Source organism: Podarcis vaucheri (assembly GCF_965113315.1).
Source record: "Podarcis vaucheri genome assembly, chromosome: 12".
NCBI classification, from domain to species: domain Eukaryota; kingdom Metazoa; phylum Chordata; class Lepidosauria; order Squamata; family Lacertidae; genus Podarcis; species Podarcis vaucheri.
The window spans coordinates 41,352,138-41,376,922 of NC_138750.1; the positions used below are offsets into that span (position 1 = coordinate 41,352,138).

A 24,785-nucleotide genomic window follows, 5' to 3' on the forward strand; every position below is an offset into this window, starting at 1 on the left:
CTTAAAATTGCCTATGCCTATAAACACTATTCTCTTCTTAACATACCAGTATGCCTTGACAGATCACTAGACTCCTCTTCGTTCCTAGAATTCCCTTCATATATGAACTATCCATGATCCAAAGAGAACATGAGGACTGCACAGATGCAGCGAGGGGGGAAATTGCTGTTTTCCAGGGCTCTGTGACATTCATTTGCATCAATTGCAATCCTATCTTAGAATTTAGTGACACCTTGACATCAAGCAGAATGACATAATGCCACTCTCTGTCTTATGGCTCCACTAAGTTCATGTGGTTTCCTCTGTGAATGGACTGATTTTTTTTTTTTAATAAAACATGCTTTTGTGTGGCAAAAGAACATCTCCACTTTCGAAAGACTTTGAAACAAAAATCAAACACCACCGTCCAGCCCCGATGACTATATATTTGGCCAGTGACATCAAAATGTATTAATCCTACCACCAAACTAACTGTGACCGAAGGCAAATTTCCTCGTCCACTTGTGGGCTTTCAGCTACAGATCTCTCAAAATATTTAATGCATACCAATTACAGCAATTCTATGGGAAAGAGTTGTGGAAACCTTATCTTGAAGTTTTCATGCAATTATAGATAGTTTGCAATTAGAAAAGTGAAGCATTTGATTGCACTCCTGGGAATCAGATATCTCAATTGAGTCATTGTCTGAAAGCTAAGAAAATCTTACTTGGCTTAAATATTTGGAAACCTCTTTTGCATGGTTGAAGTCTGGTCTTCCGAGGACAGTTGGTTCCTTACTCATTTCTCGCCTTCCTTTCGCATATTCAGCCTTCAAGTAATAAAAAGAAAAGTATGTACACGCCAGGCATAATTTTATTTTGAGAGTTCCCCCCACCCTTTCAGTTTTGTCAGGGGAAATGTAAGTCTCAAAAGAAACAGTATAGCAAGTATCTTTGGTGACCTTTGTTGACACCACTTTCGCTAACACTCTAATCAGCAATTCCCAGGCTTCTCCTGATTCAACAAATGTACCATTTATTTTATTTGAGAAACAATATGCAGCATTTTTTAAAAAAAATCCTCCAGTTTGATCAAGGGTTGAGCTTAAACATAAGAAATGCTGATTCCCGGTTATTTTCGGGGATTTGCAATTTCCAGCAAAGCTGAACTGAAAATGCAGGTGGCTGCCTTTTAAAAAAAATATAATAGGTCAGATTCCACTCTAAATTACAGAAATACAATCCTATTAAAGTCAATAAAGACTGCAATGAGTAAAATATAGTGGAAGTCTGCATACCAGGGGCGGGGAGGGGAGTTTGCATGAAATTCTATAGGAGAGTGAACCCACCAACAGGTGTGCAGGTCAAGGAAGCATGGAAGGGGGAAAGGTCAGAGACTGATAGACAGGATACCTTATATGCTAGAACTGCAGACAGAGAATCTATCCTTTAAACCTTCGGATGCAACTTTGGTACTTCAAAAATGAAAACCAGATGGATATTTGAGGCAGCATGGTGGCATTCTTTAATTGACCAATCCAAAAGTTTGGAAGAAAGGAACTGGGGGAAGCTTAAAATTGAGTGGAGTGATGAATGCTAGAAAAGTTGAGGCAGCAGGTTAAGGGTTTTTAGATAGCTTGGCTGCTGATAATAGTGAGTGCTAGATGGAAATTTTCTCATGTTTATGCACCTAAGCCCATAAGAAGAGGAGGGAAGGATCATTTACTGAAAATTGCCCCCTTTGGGGTACTTATGTTATTGGTCTGAATGCAATCTAGAATTTATCGTAACTTTGTACAACTTTAGTAGCTCTGTCAATAATAAAAATAAATTTTAAGTTATCAACATTTTCTATAAATTACAAAGAAATTTAATTTCATACATTGCTTATTATCTTTGTTAACTGGGTTGCCATCATTATGTCTAGTCGATTTGAAACTTCAGTGTATCTGTGAGTGTCCTGGAGATCTTTTTTATATGAAACCTGTAAAATAAAAGACTCATTAATTATCTATGACTTATCAGGTCAGCTATAAATGTAGCAATGTTGACATATTAGCTGTCCTATACATTTAGCAAACACCACCTGGTAGATTGCCAGGATAAAGGCAAAATAAAACCTAATAACAGCCTATATCATAAACAAAATGAGAAACTCAGTCCTATTTCAAAGACCAAAATGAAAATGCTAGTATATCAGCATGTATATTATGCAATGTGTATTATGAGGGGAAGTCTTTTATTTTTCATTTATTTTCCCAAACGTATCTAATTGATATCTGAAGATTATCTTGCCCTGCAGACAAAGCTGGTTGGGATTTACAGGTTGGGGCAAAATATTGTCCTGTAACAAAAGCTGATCAGGTTTGATCTAGTAACGGTGATTCAATCCTGTTAGTCACATCCACACTAGATTACTATTACAAACTCTTGCATGGAGTGGCCTTTAAAGGGATCTTGGAAACCAGCTCTTCCAAAATGTACCCCACCAAATGTTGATGGAGACAGGCTCCAAGCTGAATATGTGAAGCCCGTAAGCAGGACATCACAATTCCTTTCCTAATATCTCTTCCTTACCTGAAAAACAAATAACTTTGCCTTCAAATTCTAAACTTTCATGCCAACAAGAACACTGGAAGTACCATATTAGGGGATGTATTTTTTAATTAATTAAAAAAAAATCACAATTTTATAACAGTCTTCCCAAAATATTAAATCAACATGAATTTTCAGCTTTTGTCCATATCGCTTTAACACCTTTATTATTTTAGATATGTGTGAAATTGTTTTTACATGTTCTTAATTGTATTGTTTTAATCACTGATATGTTTGCCACCCAGGCATAGCTGTCAACGTTTTCCTATTTTTAAGGGAAATTGCCTTATTCCGAATAGCATTCCTCGCAAGAAAAGGGAAAAGTTGACAGCTATGCACCCAGGGCTCCTTTGGGAGGAAGGGTGGAACATACATTAAATAAGTAGATAGACAAACAGATTTTTTTTTTTAATCTGACTGCTTCTGTATGTTAGTCGCTTGATGATGTTTTCATTTAATACATTACTTTTTACAAAAAAAGGTCTAAGTGAAGCTGCTAAAATAATTTCCTAGTATTCTTTGTAAAAAAATTAACTCATCTTATTCACTACTGTCATGCAAAACATTGAAAACAATTTTTTAATGAATAAAAGCAGAAGTGCATCCAGGTTCTTGCAATTCAGAGCATTACATAGATTTAGCTAATTATATGCTGTTCACCCTAATGACCACATGAGGTGAAGTGAATACCATAAAGGCAGCAGGAACAGGTTTCTGAAAAGGACCCCATCATCCATGTAAATTGCAAATTAAAGCCCAGCATATGCGCTCAAAACAGCAGCAAGGACTGAACTGTCAGCTCAGACACAGAGAAAAATGCACAGAATCTTGTGGCGAACGCTGCAGCAATTTTGTAGCTTATTGTTCCCAAGTGACAGTCACATAGTAAATGAAATAAGGAAGTGTGGTTAATTTCACAGTGAGGAGACAGTAGAAAAATCAGACAGTTATTTCACCAATCAAGTTTGATGTAAGGTCTAGCGCAATACTTTTCCTCTCATAAATTATTACCCTTCTGGCACCCAGTCAAAGATATATTTATGTTGGAGTGAGACAGAGACATCAAACATTTTGCAAATGTCTGCAATATATAGTTTGTATGTTGCCATACCTCATTGATATTACTAATGTTATGTAGCAGCAGAACATAGGCTGCAGAACGCTACGCATTTCCCAGTCTGTGAATTATCGCGACTAGGCCCATGCCAAGACAAATATGTGCTGTTCACAAACGCTGCAGCCCACTGTGAAACTTGCCATTCCTTCTCATGATTTTGCACAAGGTGCCTGCACACCTGGTGTGGAGGCAGGTGTCAAGAAACTAAAGATGTGCCTCTTGCTAAGGCAACTAGGCCAATGATCCCTGAAATTCCCATTGCCTGCCATCAGTTGTCTCACAGTAAGGTCCCACAAGACAGGTAGCACATTGCAGAAGCAGTCCTTTCTGTTAACACTCATTCTGTATGAGGGCAATGAAGCTTCATTTGCTTTCAGTGGCACTGGCTACATGGTCCAGTGACATCCCACTTAACTACATGATCCCTGATTGGCTGCAATCACTTCTAAAAAATTAGAGGGGGAAATGGCACTGAAGCAGCAAGAGAGTCTTCATAGTGACATATAGCTGTGATGGACTCGGGGACCTAGTGAATAAGCAATTAATAACCGCAAATAGTAAATAAATACATAGAAGGGTAAGACTAAGGTTTTTCATTTCTAGTAAAGGTTCATTTATTTATTTCAAATATATATATATGCAGCGCTTGATTGTAAAACAAAAAACAAAAAAAAACTCAAAGCTGTTTACAAACAAGATGAAATCACTAAGAAACATTATTAAGACCTCTGAAAAGTTAAAACAACAATAGAGTTAAAACTCACATCAACTTTCTAAACATCTAAATAAAATGCAGCCAACATCACATCAGCTTTGATAGGCAGTATCAGTAATAGTTCCACCATGAACCCAAACAAGGTCCTGCCTACGTCCTACTTCTTCCTCATCCCTTCCCTTGTCCCATTTCACCTATCTAGAGATGCTCAACTGTGACAATGCAAGACACATTGGCCATCCCTGTTCTAGGCAATGTGTTGTCCTCCAAATATTGCTAGAATGCATTCCTGATCATGTGGCAAGGCAAAGTTCAACAACATCAGGAGGGCTACAGGTTCCACCCCCCTGCTTCTCACATTGCCTAAAGTACCTAAGAGTGGGGCAATTGTTCTTCCATAATCTGAATGCCATAGTTTTAAGAATGCCTTTGAAAATAATTTCAGGTGGAATCTAGACATATATTTAAAAAATGCCGTGGAAATGCTTTTTAAAAGAATGTTTTTTTATTTTAAAAAATTGAATTTGCCATTAGCTCACCATCGCCATGTAGTGTCAGGTTTGTATAATGCACTTAAAATGTTATATTTGCAGCTATACAGCTGAGTCCTCAGTGATAGTTTGCCATCTACTGATGAAACATAAGGGAAGCCCTTTTGAGGATATGAGGTTAGCTAACCAGATCTCTAGATCCTGCCACAACATTAGCAACACAATCCTATGCATATCTATTTACGAGTGAGATTCACTGAGTTCAATGGGATTTGCTTCTAGATGAGTATAAGATGACAAACTTAATATTCCACAACCAGAAAATTAATCATATATTGCAGAACAAGCTTTCAGGTAAACATAGCATACCAACTAAAATAATTTTGTAACTATATTTCTTGGGGATCAGAAATGTAATTGCCATAATTTGGGGGATCATTTTGCTGGCTATAGATGTTAAGATCATTAAAATGCCCATCCCCTAAGTTATAAGCCTGGGAAATTTGACAGTATTTATTTTCCTATTATACAACTTCAGCCGACTGTGAAGCTCAGCGTGAATTCTGTTCAAGGTGGCATGAAGTCATGACGCACTAGACGATTTCAAACTGGGAGTGCAATGATATTTTTAGAAGATGACAGTCTTCATCTGTAAAAGGAAATTTCCCATTTCACACACTTAAGTATAAGTCTGAGCAAATAATCTTAAACTCTCCCTAATCCTATTAATTATAAACTCTATGTGTAAAGGTGGGAATTAATTAGAGCACTGTAGGTAAATAAGCATTCTGCTCCTATACTGACACATAACACTCTGTTGGTAGATAGGAAAGGTTTTGGCCTGTCTACAATATGTCTACAATAGGTTTAATCTTTAAAACGAAGCTCATTAAAGCAAAAAAATTACACTCCAGGAGTGCTTAATTTTTTTACATTCCAATGACAAACTTTCATACTCAGAGCTGAACATGCAGCCTTATGTGAATCACAAATAACTTTATTTTTACAAAACTAGAAATCCCAAATTTAAACATTAAGTCAACTCTTCAAGAGTAAGAAAATTAACCAAGTAAGTAAATGAACCAAGTAAATGGAAAACAATAGGTATAAATTGGTATACCTGTTTCCCAATACATGACAGAGCTATGGAACTGGAAAATTCTTTTTGTAAATAATCTGTTAATACTGATGCCTGTCGTATAGCTGTAAATATTCAGCGTACTTTCTGTTTTGTTAAGTGCAAAAGCAGGTATCAATGATTGCCTTTCATTTTGTTCTGATTTTATATTGACTCTATCAGCTGCAAAAATAATATTGGGGTTGAGTAAACATTCTTAAATTTGGAGATTTCTTTTGTGTAACAAAGCCCACTATGATCTAAAGAACCACACATTTTTCCTTAATGCCACATGGCAAACAACCAAAGCCACACTATTTCACAAGCCATTTCTGGTGTAGTATAGGTGTAAGTCAAAATGTTGTATGGAGTTCTAACAAGTATTAAGAAGGTGATAATTTTGCTTTCACAATTTGGGGACCCGTTTCTACATCAGTCTTGCTTTCTCCCTCATAAGGTTGGTGCAGAATCATTTATTCCTATTTGAAAGGTAGTTCTGTGCTGCTGGTTAAAGATCATCAGTGGTCAAAGGCATGAATGACAACTTGCAGCTCCCAGAATCCAGTTCCCTTTCCTGCCTTCATCAAAGTGGTTATGTTCATATCAAGCTCCCTTCTTTCCTCAGGCCTTTCCCCCCCCCCCTACTTCTAATACCAGCCAATCACCCATTCCCACCACCCTTCTGAGTAATACCCTTCCCCGCCCTCTCACTATATATAAGGATCTGGTGACTTCTGTTTCACTGTATCTGAAATGGATGCACACAAAAGCTCATACCAATAACAAACTCAGTTGGTCTCTAATATGCTACTGGAAGGAATTTTTTTGTTTCTTCTCTTTTTCTGTTTTCCTTTCCCGGTGCCACTCTTTGTGTGCAGCCACTTGCAGTTGTCCTGAGACATTGTTTTAGTTTTCTCCAGTCTTCCCCTCGGTCGCCATGAAGCCCTGTGAACTGAATGTCACTCACAGTCTTTCCATTCCTCTCACTCCCTGCGCCTTGCTAAAAGAAGAAACACATTCACAAAAAAACCACCCACAACACACAAATAACCTGCTTGTATCTATTCCATGGGTTGGCAAACTAAGGCCCGGGAGCCAGATCCGGCCCAATCGCCTTCTCAATCCGGCCTGCGGACGGCCCAGGAATCAGCATGTTTTTACATGAGTAGAATGTGTCCTTTTATTTAAAATGCATCTCTGGGTTATTTGTGGGGCATAGGATTGGATTGATCTTTATTACGGCCATTGGCCCGTTACACGACAGTTTCCCATACCGACATATGGGGCATAGGAATTCTTTCTTTTTTTCTTCTTCTTAATATAGTCCGGCCCCCCACACCCAAGGTCTGAGGGACAGTGGACTGGCCCCCTGCTGAAAAAGTTTGCTGACCCCTGGTCTTTTCCAATGTCCTTGTCTCCCTCCCTCCCTTCTTAACCTCTCTGCCCCTCTCCCATTTCTCTCTTAAGTCAGGGGACGCCATAGTGCCGGAGTGATCACAATTGATCCCTTTGAATCCTGAATGTGACGATGGGGCGTGATGTGGAGTCTCAAGTGGAAGAGCAAATCTCTCACCCTTTATTCCATGATTCCTATTCCTGTGTATCCCCAATATCTGTACCGGAAGAGAAAAGAGGTGCCCTGCAGCACTAATGAATGCCCTCTTGCACTAGGTTGGATCTCACACACAATTTTCATACAAAGCATTTCCTATAACTAGCAAATATTTCCCTTAAATCGTTGTATGATTAAATTCTCAAACCATGATTTCTCCAAAATATCAAAGCTACATTTCTTTTCAGGCAAACACAGGAGCATCACAAATTAATAGCAGAAAATACTCACATTACTTTGGTGTTTACTGACTTCCATGGCATGCTTAACATCTGGAGGCTCCTTCATATGCGCATAACTTGATATACCCTTTTCAGCATCATGTTTTTGCTTGTAGAGAACCTGTAAATGGTACATTTTATATCATATATATCATGCAGGATATGAAGGAAGGTCAATCAGGGTTTCTATACTTACACCATTTTTATTTTTTCCTGCCGTGTCTTTTCATAAACCTAAACTATGAAGATGCAAAGAACCAGACTCTCTCTCTCTCTTTCTTTATTATAAAAAATATCTCATAATGCTCAAGTGCTCATTTGCCTTGACAATTTGTGAAGAAGCAAACTATAATCTACATTTTACAATTAGGTATCAAAATGTGCGACAGAGTGATGTAGTCAAAGACTGCATGCTTATAGATAAAAGTAGACATTTAAACCCAAGTCCACACCCAATATCCTGTCCATTGAACCAAGCTGACTGGTACTCACTGAATCAAAGAGATCAAAATTAGAATATTTAATTTTGCATTGAAAAAATGAAAAGCAAGGCAAAAAGCAATTTAACTGTCCTTGGAAATACCGGAATAAACTGTTGGGATACACTCAAGCCAGCTACCCTGTGGGAAGGATCCTGATTAGTTTTTATGTTTGGGTATTGCCCTTTGCTTTTACTTATAAGTCACCATTGGAAGCATTTGTATCCTTAAGGCAGGACAGAAACCACAAACAAAAACTTCAAACCAAGAAGATACATTCCGAAATTTCTTCAGTCAGCCTCACTGAACCCAATGCATGCAAAAGACTGGGCTTTGGAAAGGGACCAAAGCATGCAGATTGTTTGTTGCCCCAGGCAGAGTTGTCCCTATGTTGTTTTCTAATGTAACACTGAAATACTGTTAATAATTATTGCTAATTACTTTTAAATAGTTGAATTACAGGGTTAGAAAATAAACAAGTTGCTGTACTACTGCTCCCCCTTATCTTTCAGGAAGTGGGGAAGAGCGGAAACCTTCAGCTAATTAATATAGAAGGAAAATGAAACCATCACTAAGTTTTGAATGGCTGTATTTTTATTACTTTGGCAATTACATTTATCTATATATATATATCTTTCATAGGAACACGGGTGGCACTGTGGGTTAAACCACAGAGCCTAGGACTTGCTGATAAGAAGGTCAGCAGTTCGAATCCCCACGACGGGGTGAGCTCCCGTTGCTCAGTCCCTGCTCCTGCCAACCTAGCAATTCGAAAGCACGTCAAAGTGCAGGTAGATAAATAGGTACCACTCCAGCAGGAAGGTAAACAGCGTTTCCATGCGCTGCTCTGGTTCTCCAGAAGCAGCTTAGTCCTGCTGGCCACATGACCCGGAAGCTGTACGCTGGCTCCCTTGGCCTATAGAGTGAGATAAGTGCCACAACCCCAGAGTCGTACGCGACTGGACCTAATGATCAGGGGTACCTTTACCTTTACCTTTATATATCTTTCATAGAACTGGCTGCATATAAGAGATATCAGATACAGTGAACTGAAATGGTGTGTGGGTGTGTGGGTGTGTGGGTGTGGGTGTAGGCACAAAAACACCACACCAGGTTAGAGCCAAAGTTTTCCTCCTTCTGTTGGAAAAAGGGAAGCTTTGGATTCAAACCAACTAGGTTTCTATTCTTGGCAATATGGTCCTCAATCAACAGGCATTTTACAAGGAGCTCTTGGAATACAGGCACTCAAGTGGTGTGTAACCTAATAGCAAAGATTGCAAGAAGATTTGAAAACATATTAGCCAAAGAAGGATTTGCAACTGGTAAAGATCAATGCAGATTAAAGCAAGCAAGTTTACAGCAGATCAGTAAAAGGAGGGTCTGATTTCTCACTTCACTACACAAAGATAATGCCTGAACAAAACAAATGTGAGATTCTGAGGACCATCATTTTAGATATTGACTTTTTAAAATTTCCATACAGCAAAGGCCGTAGCTGTTTATTTTCAAAATAATGCACATCCATAAGAGTCCCACAGTTTTGATATCAAAACTGCTGGGTCCACATAATTAATTTCAGACTTGGCCAAGGCCACTGTAAAGAATTTCATGGATGGGTGCAGCAAGATAAACAATACTATTGAGAAATTGCAAACAGAAATTACGATATTGCCAAGGAATGAGCTTCAATAGGATCTTATTCCTGAACTTTAATTTAGCACATAGCTCAAGAACTTCATAAAGTGGTTCAGATTCACCCCAATCTCATTTTGAATCCAAACTGAATGTAAATTCTGTCCAATCAGATTTACTGAGCCAACATTTATAGATGTGAATATATGCTTTTAATTAGTTGGTATGCCATAATATTTAATACATATTTAAAAAGTTGAAAGTTCTGTTTATTCCAAAAATGGATTACACAGCTATACCACCACTCTTTCTTCAATCTTGAATGTAGAACATAGGATTTCCACAATTCATCATTTTCAGAAACATTACTTCAAGCATATTTGCCAAGAGCTTGAAGAAATGTTAGCTATAAAGAAGAAAATTGAACAGTCTGTTGACATGCTCTAATTTTCTATTTTCCTTGGGTCATTTTGTTTCCCCGATAAGGATCAAGCCTTGGAATTTTCTGTCAAAGTGATGGAATGTCTGTGAATCAAAACTTTTGTCCTGGTTTTTTCCCCATCATTTCCTCATTCATTTATTTCAAGCAGTTTGTCTTTCATTGTGATATTTTTAAAATACTTTGAGGAGAGCAGGAAACCTGGAAATCCGTTTCCTTGTTTTCCAGAAAAACAAAGGACCTAACTATCTGTTAACTACCATATCACAATGCTCCAAAATATGATGTTATTTATTCTGATACTGTTTTGACAGTATACAGACATAATAGGCCAAAACAACAACAACAACAACAACAACAACAACAACAACAACAACAACAACAACAACAACAACAACAACATAGAAAATGGGTGCCCAGTAATCCTTTTGAAGGAAGAAATGTTGGTTTGCAAAATCTCTTTTTCATATGCAAGTCAGCTAGAATCCTCTCACAGCTATTTTGGTGCTCAGAAATTTGTTTACTTCTCCTAATGAATAAACAGTAATGCTAGTTAGGCTAATTGCTGATTAATCTCTTCAGTGCCACATTCGATGATCCTGTACATATCCTCATCCTCCTTGACCCCTCTGCTGTTTTGCTACAGCTGATTACCTTTTCTCTTCCTAATTATTTTTATAGGGAGAAAGTCTTCTGCTTTCTCTCAGCAATCTGTTTTTGGCTCTCTGCTATTCTCTTTCCACATAGTCTGTTAGGGTCAACTGAGTAGCGACTAAGCTGCTAAAATGTTAGCTAGACTCTTGGGAAGATTTGTAGCTGGTTGGCAGGCCATACTGAAACTGTATTTCTCAATCGTTCCTGGAGAAATGTGGCAAGTAGGCTGCAGCAGGGTTCTGTCCTGGGCCCAGTGCTGTGTTAACTTCTTGATAAAAGACTTGGGTAAAGGAAATGGGGTGAGGTGATCATCAAATTTGTAGATGTTGCCAAACTTGAAGTTATAGCTAATGGGTATGCACACTGGCCAAATAACAAGGCAAATTGGGGAGATTCATAAGTTTTTTTCCCCCTCCATCAAAGTGCACTTTAAAAGAGGTACTTTTCTGTACTATTGTTGGTTGTTGTTGCTGGCAACCATCTGACTTGAGAGCCAATGGAGTGCATCACCAGGGGTGAAGTCAAACAGCTGTGTTAACAGCACCAAAGTAATCTCCCTGGGGTACAAGCCTGGGCAGCGTGTATAGAGGTCATGGCTTGCCCTACCCCTGGCTCTTGCTCACAAGCAACATTTTTTAAAGAGAAACAAACATCAAATTAGGCACTGAGCAATATAATGTTCTTTCTATCTTCTGTGACAGTACTGTAAGTCATGGAGGTCACTGGAGCCACAATAAATATAGAGAAAAAGCAAGGAAAGCAAGAGGGAGAAGAATATAAATATTATCATTTTATTCCCTCCAGCGTATGTCAAACTTGTCTGTGCACGAACACTGCACTTTTGGAAGATGCGAGTCTAGATGAGGGTGGTTTGGGAAGGGACAAATCTCAGCTCTGCTGTAAAAGCACCATCTTTCATTTTCCTTGCAGGCATAGTTTTTGGGAAACCCGACAAGTGGAAATTATTCCACTTTCCCTGGCTTTTGCAGCAGAATGCAGTGATTTATGTTACAAATGGGAAATAAATGTGTCTGCAGGTTTTACATTTTCATGCTACATCTAATATATATTATGTATGTCCTCTTTTAAAAAAAGGATGTGTGTTTCAGAATAAATGTTTTAATAGCAGTTTCATTATTTAATTATTTAGGAATATGTTTTATACGAGGAACATCAACAAGACAGAGCTGCACTAACAAACTTTATTTTAATCTTCTAGTCAGTTTTTTATTGTATCTGTTCTGTTGTATCACTGAAGTGGGGGGCGGGATGTACTATATAAAACTGTATGCTACGCTGTTTTGGAACAGGGCCAGAAAAGAAATGCATTGACAGCCAGATAAATTATGTTAATCTCATTTATAAATCAAACTAAGTATGTTATTTAAAAACATTCTGTAATTTACTGCTATCACAATAGAAAGCTCACTTAAACTCTTAACTCTTTGCAACCAGCAATTTTAAGAGACTGTATTGATTACAGATTTACCTGTTACTGTGCTGATCTAGATTGTTATAAGCTGTTTATTATACATCTGTTTCTCACAACCGTGATTGCAATTTCCTGTTTCTGCCTGCTTGTGGATACTTAAGGTGTACAAATCAAAGTCTATTTTTCGAATGTCTTCAGATTTCAAGCAGTATCGCTAAGAGTGAATGTTTTTCTCCCTTGCAAAAATCATAGCTGCCTTTCTTAAAACAATTTATTCTAGATTGAGATTTTTAAGGTCACTCTTCCTGAATAACATACATATAATAAGGAATGAGTATGAAAAGTCTTGTTTATATTTAAAAAAAGAGTATGGTTGTTCTTTCTTGGCACCTCAAATGAGACAGCAGTGAGATGGCTCATGTGAAAAACACATCTTTGAACCCAAACAAATTGTATAATTTCCTTTTTTCTGGGTTAGGTGCTCAAATGTGTGGAGTGGCAGCCTAGCTTCAAACATTAATTGTCCAGAACCACTTTGATCTGGCTTATGAAGCAGGTTTGAGGCAGAAACTGCCTTCCTCACCCTGGCTGACTTAAACTTTATACCAGGAGATAGTCAGGAATGTGCAAGCTTGATGATTCTCCTGGATCTCTTATCAGCTTCCAGTACCATTCATCATGGTGGACATTCTGGGTCTTCTGCCTGGATTGGGAACTGGAAGAATCAAGCTGCAATGGTTTTTTTTCCCTATCTGAGTGGAAGAATCCAAAAAGTGGTGCTGGGAAATGTTTACTCCACCCTGTGGTATGGGTGCAATGGGTGCCACTAAGTTCTAGGTTGTGTCCTATGTCATTTTACCATTGTCACAGAACTGCTGGTAGAGGCCGTTCAGAGAATTCGTGAAGTGGGAGAACTAGCCAGTCTTACCAGTTACTAACATTGCTGCATACAGAACACTTCAGGGTGGATCATAGAGTAACTTGTACACTGGGACTCTGGGGAGGAGTAGGACTACTAGACACATTTATGGGAGGCATGGAAAGGAATGGATAGAATGATTGACAGCTAACAAGTGGAGGCAGAAGGCCCCAACAAGTACCCTAAAGGGGGGGTGCTTCCTCCATGTGCATAAGCATGTGCACCCGCAGGAAATGGATCGGGCTGCTTAAATATACAGTATACATTTTTTTTAATAAAAATTACTTTGCTCTGAAGCTGCGTAACTTCTTTTGCGAACACGCTGTCAATTGTGGCTGGCATCTGCTGATAGATTGAGTTGGAGAGGTCTTTCTTTGCACCTGCTTTGTATTGTGCCTAGAAGGAAGAGAAATAATGCAGCAATTATTTCAAATAGATTAAAAAGACATTTAGGATGAAAGGTTCAACATTATGCCTTTTGACAACTGGATATAAAAATAGATTTTGCCCATCTCTGCTGATAAATCTTTATAGACATATCTTTGAGATTCTGATTGCAGCATTAAAAGTTTTTGTCTATGGTAAGCAGTTATCTTCGCAGAATTCGTGGCAGACCCAGTTGAAAGAGTTAATGTAATAATATATATATTTTTAACCATATCTGCTCCACTGGAGAGGCTCCCTTTTGTTTTCCAACTTCCATGACAGCCTCCACTCAACAACCCTGTTTCGTTTCTATTTACTGACCCTCTACAGACCAACCCAACTGAAGAACTCTATGTGATATATCCTACATGTGTAAGCCCCATGGTGTCCACCAGAGTTTTGTTTTCCTTGTTTTCCTTGTGTTTGCTATATTAAATAAACATATTTTTAAAATAAAGAAAAAGGGGGGTGTAGCGGGATGTAGGTGAAGGCGTTTCTTTCACAACCATTCAGAATTCTCAAACGTGCAAAAAGTCTGGAACATATTTTGATGTAAAACCTTAATGCAAAACCACACACTCTGCCCTGAATGTTGTGGAATTTTGTCGTGTGTGTGTGTTCACTATAGTCCATAAAAATTTCTTGCATTTCCAAAACAAATAATGTTGAAGTGTTTGACTTGCATCTGGAATCAGCAAGTCCCAAAGAATATACACATAAAAATACAGAATGACACACATATTGAGTATCTATAAATAGATCAAAGCACCTAAGTGTTATGAGCTAGCACCCAACAGATTTATACTTGGTACATCAATAACATATTAAATAAATTAGAATTGCTAATTTTGTATCCATTTTACAGATGACTCTCTTGCACAATCTAACAATTCAATTTTTCGGCCAAACTTGGATTCTAAAATAATTCTAGCATGTTACTTGAAATCATGCAACATCAATTTCCACTAATGTGTTTTTGAATTAAGAGTCCTATAAAAGTGACAGTTTCCAGAGGAACAGCCATGTTAGTCTGTTGCAGCAATTAAAGACTAACTACTTTATTATGGAATAAACTTTTGTGGACACTGATCCATGTGCCTGGGAGGAGAGGGGGCAGTCTCAGTAATTCTGGGTAAGGCATGGTGTGGTAGGTGGGCAAGCCAGATAAGCAGTTAGTGACAGTGCCATGTGCCATGTGCCAGCCCCTCCTCCAACCTGGGGCACTGTGATTGTCCCATCAGCCAGCCCTTGGGTCTGCGGCTGCTGCTGTTGAATGCCAAGTCAACTCTGAATAAGATCTTCCTCATCCATGATCTGATTGTGGATGAGGGGGCCGATCTGGTCTGTATCTCTGAGACCTGGGCAGGTGAGTAGGGTGGCACAGGCTATGTCCACCTGTATAGTCAATGCAGCATCAGGGAAGACAGAGGGGAGGAGTTGCTGTGGTTCATAGAAATGCCATTGCTCTGTCAAGGCTCCCTGTCCAGTTGAGAGGGATCTAGAATGTGTGTTCCTGGCACTAAGTAATCAGTACAGATTAGGGATTCTGCTCATTTACCTCCCACTTCACTGCCCAGCAGTCTCCCTACCTGAGCTGACAGAGCTGGTCTCAGAGGCAGTGTTGAGGACCCCCAAACTGCCTGTTCTGGGGGACTTCAACATCCATGCCAAGGCTACTGGCTCTGGGGTGGCTCAGGACTTCACGGCTGCCATGACACCATGAGTCTGTCCCAACATGTGATCAGTCCAATGCAAGTGGCAGGCTACACTCTGCAGGCCAGTTGCCAATCTCCCCTTCTTGGGCAAGGTTCTTAAGCAGGTGGTTGCAGACCAGATCCAGGCACTCTTGAAGGAAACTGCCCTGTATGATGACCTCTGTCAGGAGAGAAGCAGGAATATGTATCCCTGTCAATTCTCCTTAGTGGCTTTGGATACCATCAACCATAGTATCCTTCTAGAGCTTGCTGTCTGAGTTTGGAGTGGGTGGAAGTACTGGAACTGTAAATGTTGCCACTCTGGGACTGTACATATTGCCAAACAATTTCCCAAATATTCTGTGCCTTACCTCAGAAATAAAGGCAGAGATGTTTTTCACATGCTTTAGCTGAGGGGTGTCAGGAACAAATATGCACTGGCCTTTAGATTTTTCATATGCTCCTTTATAATGGACCTGTAAATGAAGAATAGGATTGGAAAGGAGAAACAGAAAATAATATATTAGTGTGTGCATGTATAAACTGTGTATAAACTGTTGGCCCGTGTTGAACCTTGCTGTAGTGCAAGACAAGCAAGCATGATCTCATTGGGGGGCCAGGGTGCAGATTCCAACCAAGCAGATACCGAACCCACACTTGGGTTTGCTGTGGTCAATCCTCCCCCTCAAGCCCCTTATGGGGAGCCCCTATACTATGTTGATCCTGAGCAATGCCATTTCCACCCTCATACAATGTTCTTCCGCCTATGAATTTCACTGAGGAAAGGTAGAAAAAGCCCCAACTAAGTGCTTATCAGGTTGAGAGAGAGAAATTAATTTCCGGCCCAAAATTGCTCAGTGAAGGCTCTAACCCGAGGGTGGGTGTGCCGAAATCTCTCAAACAAAATGGCTGTGATATCCAGGGGAAGCAGCCTTATATAGACTTTCCCCTCCTCTCTTCAGCAAGAGCTCATGGGAAAGCTTTTTCCCATGAGCCCATCACAATGAGAATATACTGGGTAAAATCTTGCCCCGGTATTTTGCTGCGATCTATGGGCCACAGCGCTGTCGGGCAAAGGCATCCCATGCTTTTAGCTTATATGTGCCTCATTCAGAAAAGGAAACACAAAGCTTGAATCAGTGCTAGGAACTGGACATCAGAGAGATGTAAAGTGGCTAGATGAGGACACTTAAACATTTCAGTTATCATCACTATGCTCATAATGGCAGAAATCCAACAGACTTCCATTAAGCCAGTGAAAAGAGCTTTAGAAATCAATGATCTAGAGAAGAAGGTTCTTCATGGATATTCACTGTAGATCTGACAAGTTTCAATTTTGTGTATGCGATAAAAGCAGCAACACCACCCAACTTAAGGCACAATCCTGTTAAAGTTAAGCACAATTAAGTCTCGTTGTTTTGAACAGAAGACAGTTAAGCAAGTGACCAACCATGCCTCTGAAATTAGTGGGTCTCAAGGAAAAACTAATACTATGGCCATGATACAGCCATAGTTAATAATTTTCATATGTTCAAGATGGCTTCAGTATATTGTCTCAAGGCAGTTAAATATTGTTATCACCCTTTCACAGATGGTCGCACTGAACCTGAGAGATGATGGTATGGCCAATGGCTACCTCAGTGGAATCACAGTTGTGCTGACACAACTTATTTGTTTAGTAAAATATTTTAACTCTGCCTTTCTTTCAAAGAGAAATCCAGAGCAGCTAATAAAATTTAAACACATATACAACATCAGAATATATTTTTTTTAAAACAATCAAAACCAAAGGTGTAAAAACAGCAACAAGGACCTCCAATAATAATAAAAAATGCAATGCCCCAAAGGTCTTCCTAAAGAACCACATACTGTCCAAATGGCACAGACCATGCAATGAAGAAGCCAGTCATGTCTCCCTAGGGAGGTTTTTCGGGGGCTTAAGTGACATGACAAAGATGAGTTCTCTATCTCAAACCCACCAAAAGAATGCCTGAAGCCAAGACTCATTTGCTCTGAAATGCACCAGCTCCATCTGAGCAATGATGTCGCAGAAAACAACATTCAGAGTTGTTGTGAAAAGGAGTCACTCATTGCTCAAATTCAACCTTCATGATGCCACTTTAAAGCCAACATCTAAAAAAATTGGGCTCCACATTATTTAAAACCCCACCAGAATTTGTTAATGTATTCTGAATCAGCTTCTACTGACAACTTAGAAACGTTGGAACACTTTGCAAAGAAAAGGGAAAACTGAAAATGGCAAAAGCCAGTTTCACAATGCCGTTTTAAAGGGAAACCGCTAACCCTTTCACAAATATGCATACCTATTTTTCAGGAACAAATTGGCCATTTCTACTTAGAACCTTGGATGCGTGCTTTTAAAATCTTGTCTAGCTGAAACATGACCAAAAATTTAATAAGGAATTAACACACTACTAAGAACCTTTACTTACGTCACTTATCATTTCAGTGCACCTTCTGGCAAGCTCCATGTTTCTATCCTCAATAACAGGCTTAAGGAACACCTATAGAAGAAAGAAGGCATGCCAAAAATGAGAACAAATCACATAATGAATTCCCTAGCACTTTACAGAATGTATCAGAACCACCCACCTTTGCCTCAGAGTTCTCATCCTCCTCTTCACTTCCATTCTCCCTAGATTCTTGAAACGGCATTCTCATTTCTTCCGTTCAGTTAGAAAAATGGCAAAGTTCAGTAAGGTAAAACAGCTTGCACTCTACAACTTGTTGAATGCCTATGCTGGTCTGCTTCTACAGTGAGCTTAACGTCCCCATGGTTTTTCCCTTATTTAGGCAGTACTTCAAGGGTCTTATCTGAACAATTCAGCATGAGTGGAGTGAAAGGCGTCACAAATGTCCTTGCTATAGTGACCTAAAAACAAAAAAAAAATAAAAAGAGTTAATACTTCCTTGCAACCAAGCTTAAAATATCTAAAACTGCACTTGAGAATATTGAGCTTTAAACAAAAGTCTGCCCCTTAATTTTGTAAAGTTGGCAGGATTGCAAAATTCTCAGGAGTGTGTATATGAACATACAGGAGTGCTAGTTGTGCACATGCGAATCCAAGTACACACTTGCAACAACACCTCAAAAATACAATGTTATAGGTTTGAGGGGGGACTGCCCTAAACCCTAGAAATTAATAAAACTGTGTGATTTTTATTATTTGGGGTATTGGAGTATTTGGAGTATAATTTGGAGCCAGTGGCTCATCTGGGATAGTAGTGTTAGTATTACAAAAGGTATTGATGGCCCAATCTAAGAGGAATCTTGGGCCTGGGCAGACAGAGGTTGCCAAGGTGGGGGAGGTGACAGGAAAAGAGTGTCTTTATCAAGGTGTGATGGGAAGAAGAAGGCAGAACAAAGGGAGGTATCTATCTTGGGCAGTCTGCCTGCAGTCTGGCTGGGAGAGGTACTTTGGGCTGCTGTGGGGAAGAAGCCTCTCTTGAGATAACTATGCTGTAAGATCTGGACACCCTCCATCTAAATTCAGGTGTAAATACGTTCTTGTTTTTAAATCGTATTTCTTAAAGCTACAACATCCTCTGCCACACCTTCAATTTTCCAAAGGAACACAGACCCTGATTGAGGGCCAAGACCCCAGGAATCCCATGCACAGCTCAGCGGGGATCAGAGACCATTGACCAACCATGTCAACCCCCCACTGCTAATTACAAGACTGTCTTGTATACAAACAGCAAACATAGCTTTCTGCTATTCCTACAGATTTCCCAGAAAGCTGTATAGTTCAAATACCGGGAGAGGGGGGTGTAGTTGTACAGTAAACCTACACTACATTTTGAAACATTTTCCCGAAAAGACTCTTGTCATTTTCAATGAAGGCAACCTGGTTTACTTAACAGGTGAAAGTTACAATATGGTAAAAGCATACTAAAAACCTTCTAAAATATACTGCGAAGAATTTTTAAAAAGCGGTTCTACAGAATGACTTTGATCGTACAATAATACTGCATTGGGATACCAGCCAGGGCAGCATTTACAGTACCCTCTGTTGGTGTTGTGGACTAAGTGCCTAAGTGCTGAGCTAGAAATACTCTGTAGCTTGTCCTACTTTCCCTGCTATCCCTTTCCCATACATGAACTTGCTGAAGGTTCATTTTCCTATGTTTACTTATCTGGGGTTGTTCTTGCTTTCTAGACGCACTGAATATATCATTCCAAGAGGACACAGAGTACTCATCTGTGTGCTCCTGTTCTTGACACGCCTTCCCAGAGCCTATCAAGGTGGCAATGTGCCCTACTTTATAGAGGACAGTACTCTGTTTGAAGGGCAGACAGAATACAAGGAATACCCTGTTGGAAGGGATGCTTGGGTCCAAGTCAAGTAGAACCAGATGAAGGGAATGCAAAGAGTTGGCACAGGATCTAGGAAACATCACTTTCAGGTTTTGTTTTGTTTTTTCTCATTATTCCAGCCTGAAAGTCTAAAATAATTTCTGCAACAGCTTGTGATTTATTTAAGTCCTCATAAAAACTCTTTTAAACGTTTTGATATGCATTTTTTCCAAATATTCACACTTTTGCAAAGCAATGTTTTTTAGTATAATGCGTTTTTGCATGTTATTTTCAACTATGCATTTTTAAATGAGCTCTTTACCATACTGTTTACATTTTTAATATACATTACTATGTATTATGGAGAACTGGAGTGGAAATTTTGAACGATGGCTATGGTTAAGTCTGCATATTATTTTGGAAACTGCAAATTAGGTAAGTTTCTCCTCCATTCCCAGATAGAAGGGCCCAATGGTACCATCACTAGGTATGGCTATTCCAGGCTCTGCGAGTATTTGGCTGCCTAGGCAGATGACTACAATTCTACAGCTCATCACATTCAAGCACAGTTCTGACACTAGCAGTTCTTGTCCTAACATCCTTTCTCCACCAGTGCTTCTCCCCCGAAATTGCCTTGCCCAGCTATTACTCTCCTGGTGAGACCTCCAAGGCTACAAGTAAACTTATTGAGAGAAAAATGGCTGGGGGAGGCTGTTTCAAGGACACGTTTGGCACCGCACTCTTTCCTACCTTTCACTGTAAATCTCCTCCACATGGCTTTATAAGCTGTCAGCACAATCCACATGCTAACACATAGGCTGACCCTAACCCTGGAGAGAAACGAGGATGCCGTTCCAGAGAACTGACATAAAATGAATTGACAATGTAATGGCTAGCAATAATTAGGTAAAGGGAAGTTAGGCTCCCTACGAAGAACGCTACCCAACAAGGAAACATGGTTACCTTGACAACAGGGAGATGGTGATAAATATGGCTCTTTCTTGCAACCTCCTGAAAAACATAATTCTGCCTACACATTGTCAAATATCTATTTTACAGTTGCCATACTACATTCCAACACATGCAGCTGCAGCAGCTCTGTGAGTACAGTTAGCATATTTTAGGATCTAAATGACAATTTAATGCCGGTAAAAAAAAGGTTGTATACCCAGCAATATATATATATATATATATATATATATATGCAGGTTTTGGTGTCTTCGGGTGTCTTCCCGTGTAAGAGTCGGGGTGTCTGTGCGACGTTTCGACGAGGTCTCACTCGTCATCTTCAGGCTGGTGCTTTCGGCTTCTTGTTACTGGAACAGAGCAGAATCTGGTGTTTGAGTTCCTATAAATACTGTTGAGGGGTGTGGTGTATAGCCTCCAACGTTCTGGGCAGAGAGGAAGTTCCTAGATTAGTGTGCCTCTTCTTCTTTTGTTCCTTAATTACTTGAGGGATATCTTGAGTGATTTCATGAGTGATATTCTGAATACCACTGGGTGGGTCATTAAGTGTAGATTAGTTGCTAAAGCTTTTGTGTCTTGACCTCTTGAGCTTGTGAAGAGTTTTTCTGAGAAGATGGCTGTGCTGCATTTAGTTGTGCTCTGGCTTGGCTTCGTGTATAGGGGCGAGCTGTGGTTTTGTGCCTTGTGCCAGCCAGATCTGTGTAGGGATTGCAGGGGGGTGCAGCATCCGGAGGTGCCACTATAGTTTGGCTACTGGATGGAGTCTGTAATATGTCTGTGGAAAGCATATATATATGCTTTCGTAGATTTTCACGGGTACAGGAATGCAGGTTTTGGTGTCTTCGGGTGTCTTCCCGTGTAAGAGTCGGGGTGTCTGTGCGACGTTTCGACGAGGTCTCACTCGTCATCTTCAGGCTGGTGCTTTCGGCTTCTTGTTACTGGAACAGAGCAGAGTCTGGTGTTTGAGTTCCTATAAATACTGTTGAGGGGTGTGGTGTATAGCCTCCAACGTTCTGGGCAGAGAGGAAGTTCCTAGATTAGTGTGCCTTTTCTTCTTTTGTTCCTTAATTACTTGAGGGATATCTTGGAATATCACTCATGAAATCACCCAAGATATCCCTCAAGTAATTAAGGAACAACAGAATATCACTCATGAAATCACCCAAGATATCCCTCAAGTAATTAAGGAACAAAAGAAGAAAAGGCACACTAATCTAGGAACTTCCTCTCTGCCCAGAACGTTGGAGGCTATACACCACACCCCTCAACAGTATTTATAGGAACTCAAACACCAGACTCTGCTCTGTTCCAGTAACAAGAAGCCGAAAGCACCAGCCTGAAGATGACGAGTGAGACCTCGTCGAAACGTCGCACAGACACCCCGACTCTTACACGGGAAGACACCCGAAGACACCAAAACCTGCATATATATATATATATATATATATATATATATATATATATATATTCATTTGCTACATAGAATGCTTTGCTTTGCAGGCACTCCTTGATCAAACCATATGAAACTTTAGGTTTCACAATTCATCGGGAGGGGCGGAATTACGAACACTTAAATAGAAACAGGCTTTTGTGCTGCATAGTTCAGGAACACACAGTGTAAGCTCAAGAGATAATATGCATCAAAATTTCCAAATTAAACCTGAAACTAGGCAGACCAAGTGGTCGGACACGGTATAAGGCAGCTTCTTCTGCTCCCGAGTTCCTGTTGGGAACTTGCATCACTATGAAGCCTTGGGACTATCCGCCCAGTGTCTCATGAAGCATCACACTGTAGATGTCTTACAATACTTCAGTTTCAAAAATGGAATTGGGGCTACAAAATCCAGACTCCTGCCCTAGGGCATTATCCATGCAAGCTACTGACACAGCCTATTCACTGTCCCACTTCCATGAAGAAGCACACAAGGCTTTGGATTGTCACCCTTCATGGGAGCAGAGCTCCGATTGGCTGGAGGGTTAGCATGCTTTTTGTCTTCATCCTGAATGGGATCTAAATCATGAGTTTTCATTGATTAAATTGGCTGTTTGGGTCATAAAGGAACTTTGGTAGAAGAGCCAGGGCAGATATGGCTTTTCAAAATGGCCTTTAGCTCCTATTTTTTCTAAGGATAAAAGCTTAAAGGGTAAAGGACTCCTGGACGGTTAAGTCCAGTCAAAGGTGACTATGGGGTGTGGCGCTCATCTCGCTTTCAGGCCAAGGGAACCGGCACTTGCCTGGTGGCTGGCTGTGCCTATTTTGTGATAGGCTGCCATAATGCAAAGTGAAGATTATGAATGGTCTGAGGCCAAGAACATCTCTGAACAAAGTAACACATTTGGTGACCCTCCATCACCTATTTACTACTGCATGAAATTGACATATATCTGGTTACTTAGTAATGGGAGATATAAAATGTAGACATTGAATGCAACAGATCAAAGAGAGAGGGGGGAAGCCTCAAAATGGCACTACCTATCTTTTTCCTTTCCCCACCCTCCCTCTCTCTTTCTCATGACAACCTAGGAGCAATCTAAGGACATCTGCCAAGGACATCTGTACATCTGCCAAGACTGATACAGTAGGCTACCAAAGCCAGCCAAAGAACCCAATGGTTTTAAGCTGTTCTACTGTTGCTTTCCATACTGCTTCAGAGATGCCACCAGTTTTGAGAGCCCTGGACAAGGAACCCTGTGTGCCAGGGCTGTCTTAAGCATATGCGGCGCTGGGGTGCAAAGATCCGCCCAGTGCACACACACACCCCAGGTTGCCTAGTCCCAGACACGGAGAGCGGAGCCAGCTGGTGCCTCAGCATCTCGCTGGCTCAGTCACCCCTAAACTCACGCCACAAAAGAAGAGCCTACCACAGCGTTCTGACCGACGGACGGGCTCTTCCTCGGACTCAACTCTCGAGCCCCAGACTCTTGGCCTGGTGCCCCTGAGAGCCCACGCCCAGGTGCCCCGCACCCCTAGTGCCTATGGGTAAGACGGCCTTGGTCACCTTTGTGCTGGTCCACTTCCTTGCCACCTTCACTGTATTGGCCACCCTGCTCTTTTCCATTACTCCTGCCACTGCCACCACCCCTGATGCTTGCTTTTTTGGGGTGGCTGAATGGTTAAGGCCCCTGTATTTTGAATTCTCCAAAATGCTGGTAGGCAGATGTGAATCCTAAGGCATTTCTGTGGAAACAATGGAATGTGGGTGGCTGCAGATGGCCTAGCACATAACTTCATTTTTCTAGTGCACGTAGTGACTTGCTGGTGCCCAATCATTTTGGGCATCATTTCACTTTAGAGTCGCTTTTTTGCTGTAGACACAGACAACTTTCTCACTTAAAGAAGGAGAGCTTACACATCTTCAGAGTACTGGACATACGTTGCACTGAAGACGTATTGAAGAGACAGTGAGTTGACTTTCTTATGGGGAAAGCAAGTTTAAAGCTAAATGTGCTTTAGGCAGTTTAGGTGGCAGGGGACTCTTTAAATAGTTTAGGGATCTGTCATGGTTTGCTCTGGTGTGGATCTGTCATGGTATCTCATGACTGGGCAGCTGTTTGTTTAGTGGAGGGATAAGACAAGTTTATAATAAGGGACTTGTTCTCTGCCAGATAATGTCAAAGATTCCCCATGGGCATCTTTTTGAATTTTCTGCATCTGTAATGCATATGGAGAACATACATTAACTTTTAATTTCATGGACCTTTTGGCCCTAGGTGCATGTGTATAGTTTCATAGGTCTGGAAAAGCAAGCTCTAGCCCACAACAGTGATTGCCACAATAACTCTGTTAATCTTCAAGGTTCCACAAATTATATTTCCTGCAACAAGTCAATATGGCGACACCTTCAGAAGCTGTCTTGAATATTATCTACCACCATATATTATCACATATTAAGCAAATTAATATGTGCGCAAGCAGCACAATAACATTTAGTGTAACGTGCAGCCAATTTAATAATTCAAGCATTTACATTTTACCCCTG

General features: G+C 40.2%; 1 protein-coding gene across 11 annotated transcripts in view; it reads right to left on the reverse strand.

Moving 5' to 3' along the window:
* Positions 1–24,785, reverse strand: part of NEBL (nebulette) — a 174,279-nt gene that overhangs the window by 26,833 nt on the left and 122,661 nt on the right. For 8 of the 11 annotated variants that reach the window (XM_082193632.1, XM_082193633.1, XM_082193626.1 and 5 more), the window contains 7 exons: positions 18,135–18,414; positions 17,975–18,046; positions 15,893–15,997; positions 13,687–13,797; positions 7,857–7,967; positions 1,861–1,962; positions 707–808 (listed from right to left, as the gene is read on the reverse strand). The exons of the other annotated variants lie outside the window; for them this stretch is intronic. In XM_082193632.1, coding sequence (XP_082049758.1) covers positions 707–808; positions 1,861–1,962; positions 7,857–7,967; positions 13,687–13,797; positions 15,893–15,997; positions 17,975–18,046; positions 18,135–18,203 — 672 coding nt within the window. In that variant the 5' untranslated portion in view covers positions 18,204–18,414. The remainder of the gene's footprint in view (positions 1–706; positions 809–1,860; positions 1,963–7,856; positions 7,968–13,686; positions 13,798–15,892; positions 15,998–17,974; positions 18,047–18,134; positions 18,415–24,785) is intronic. 11 annotated transcript variants of the gene reach the window in all.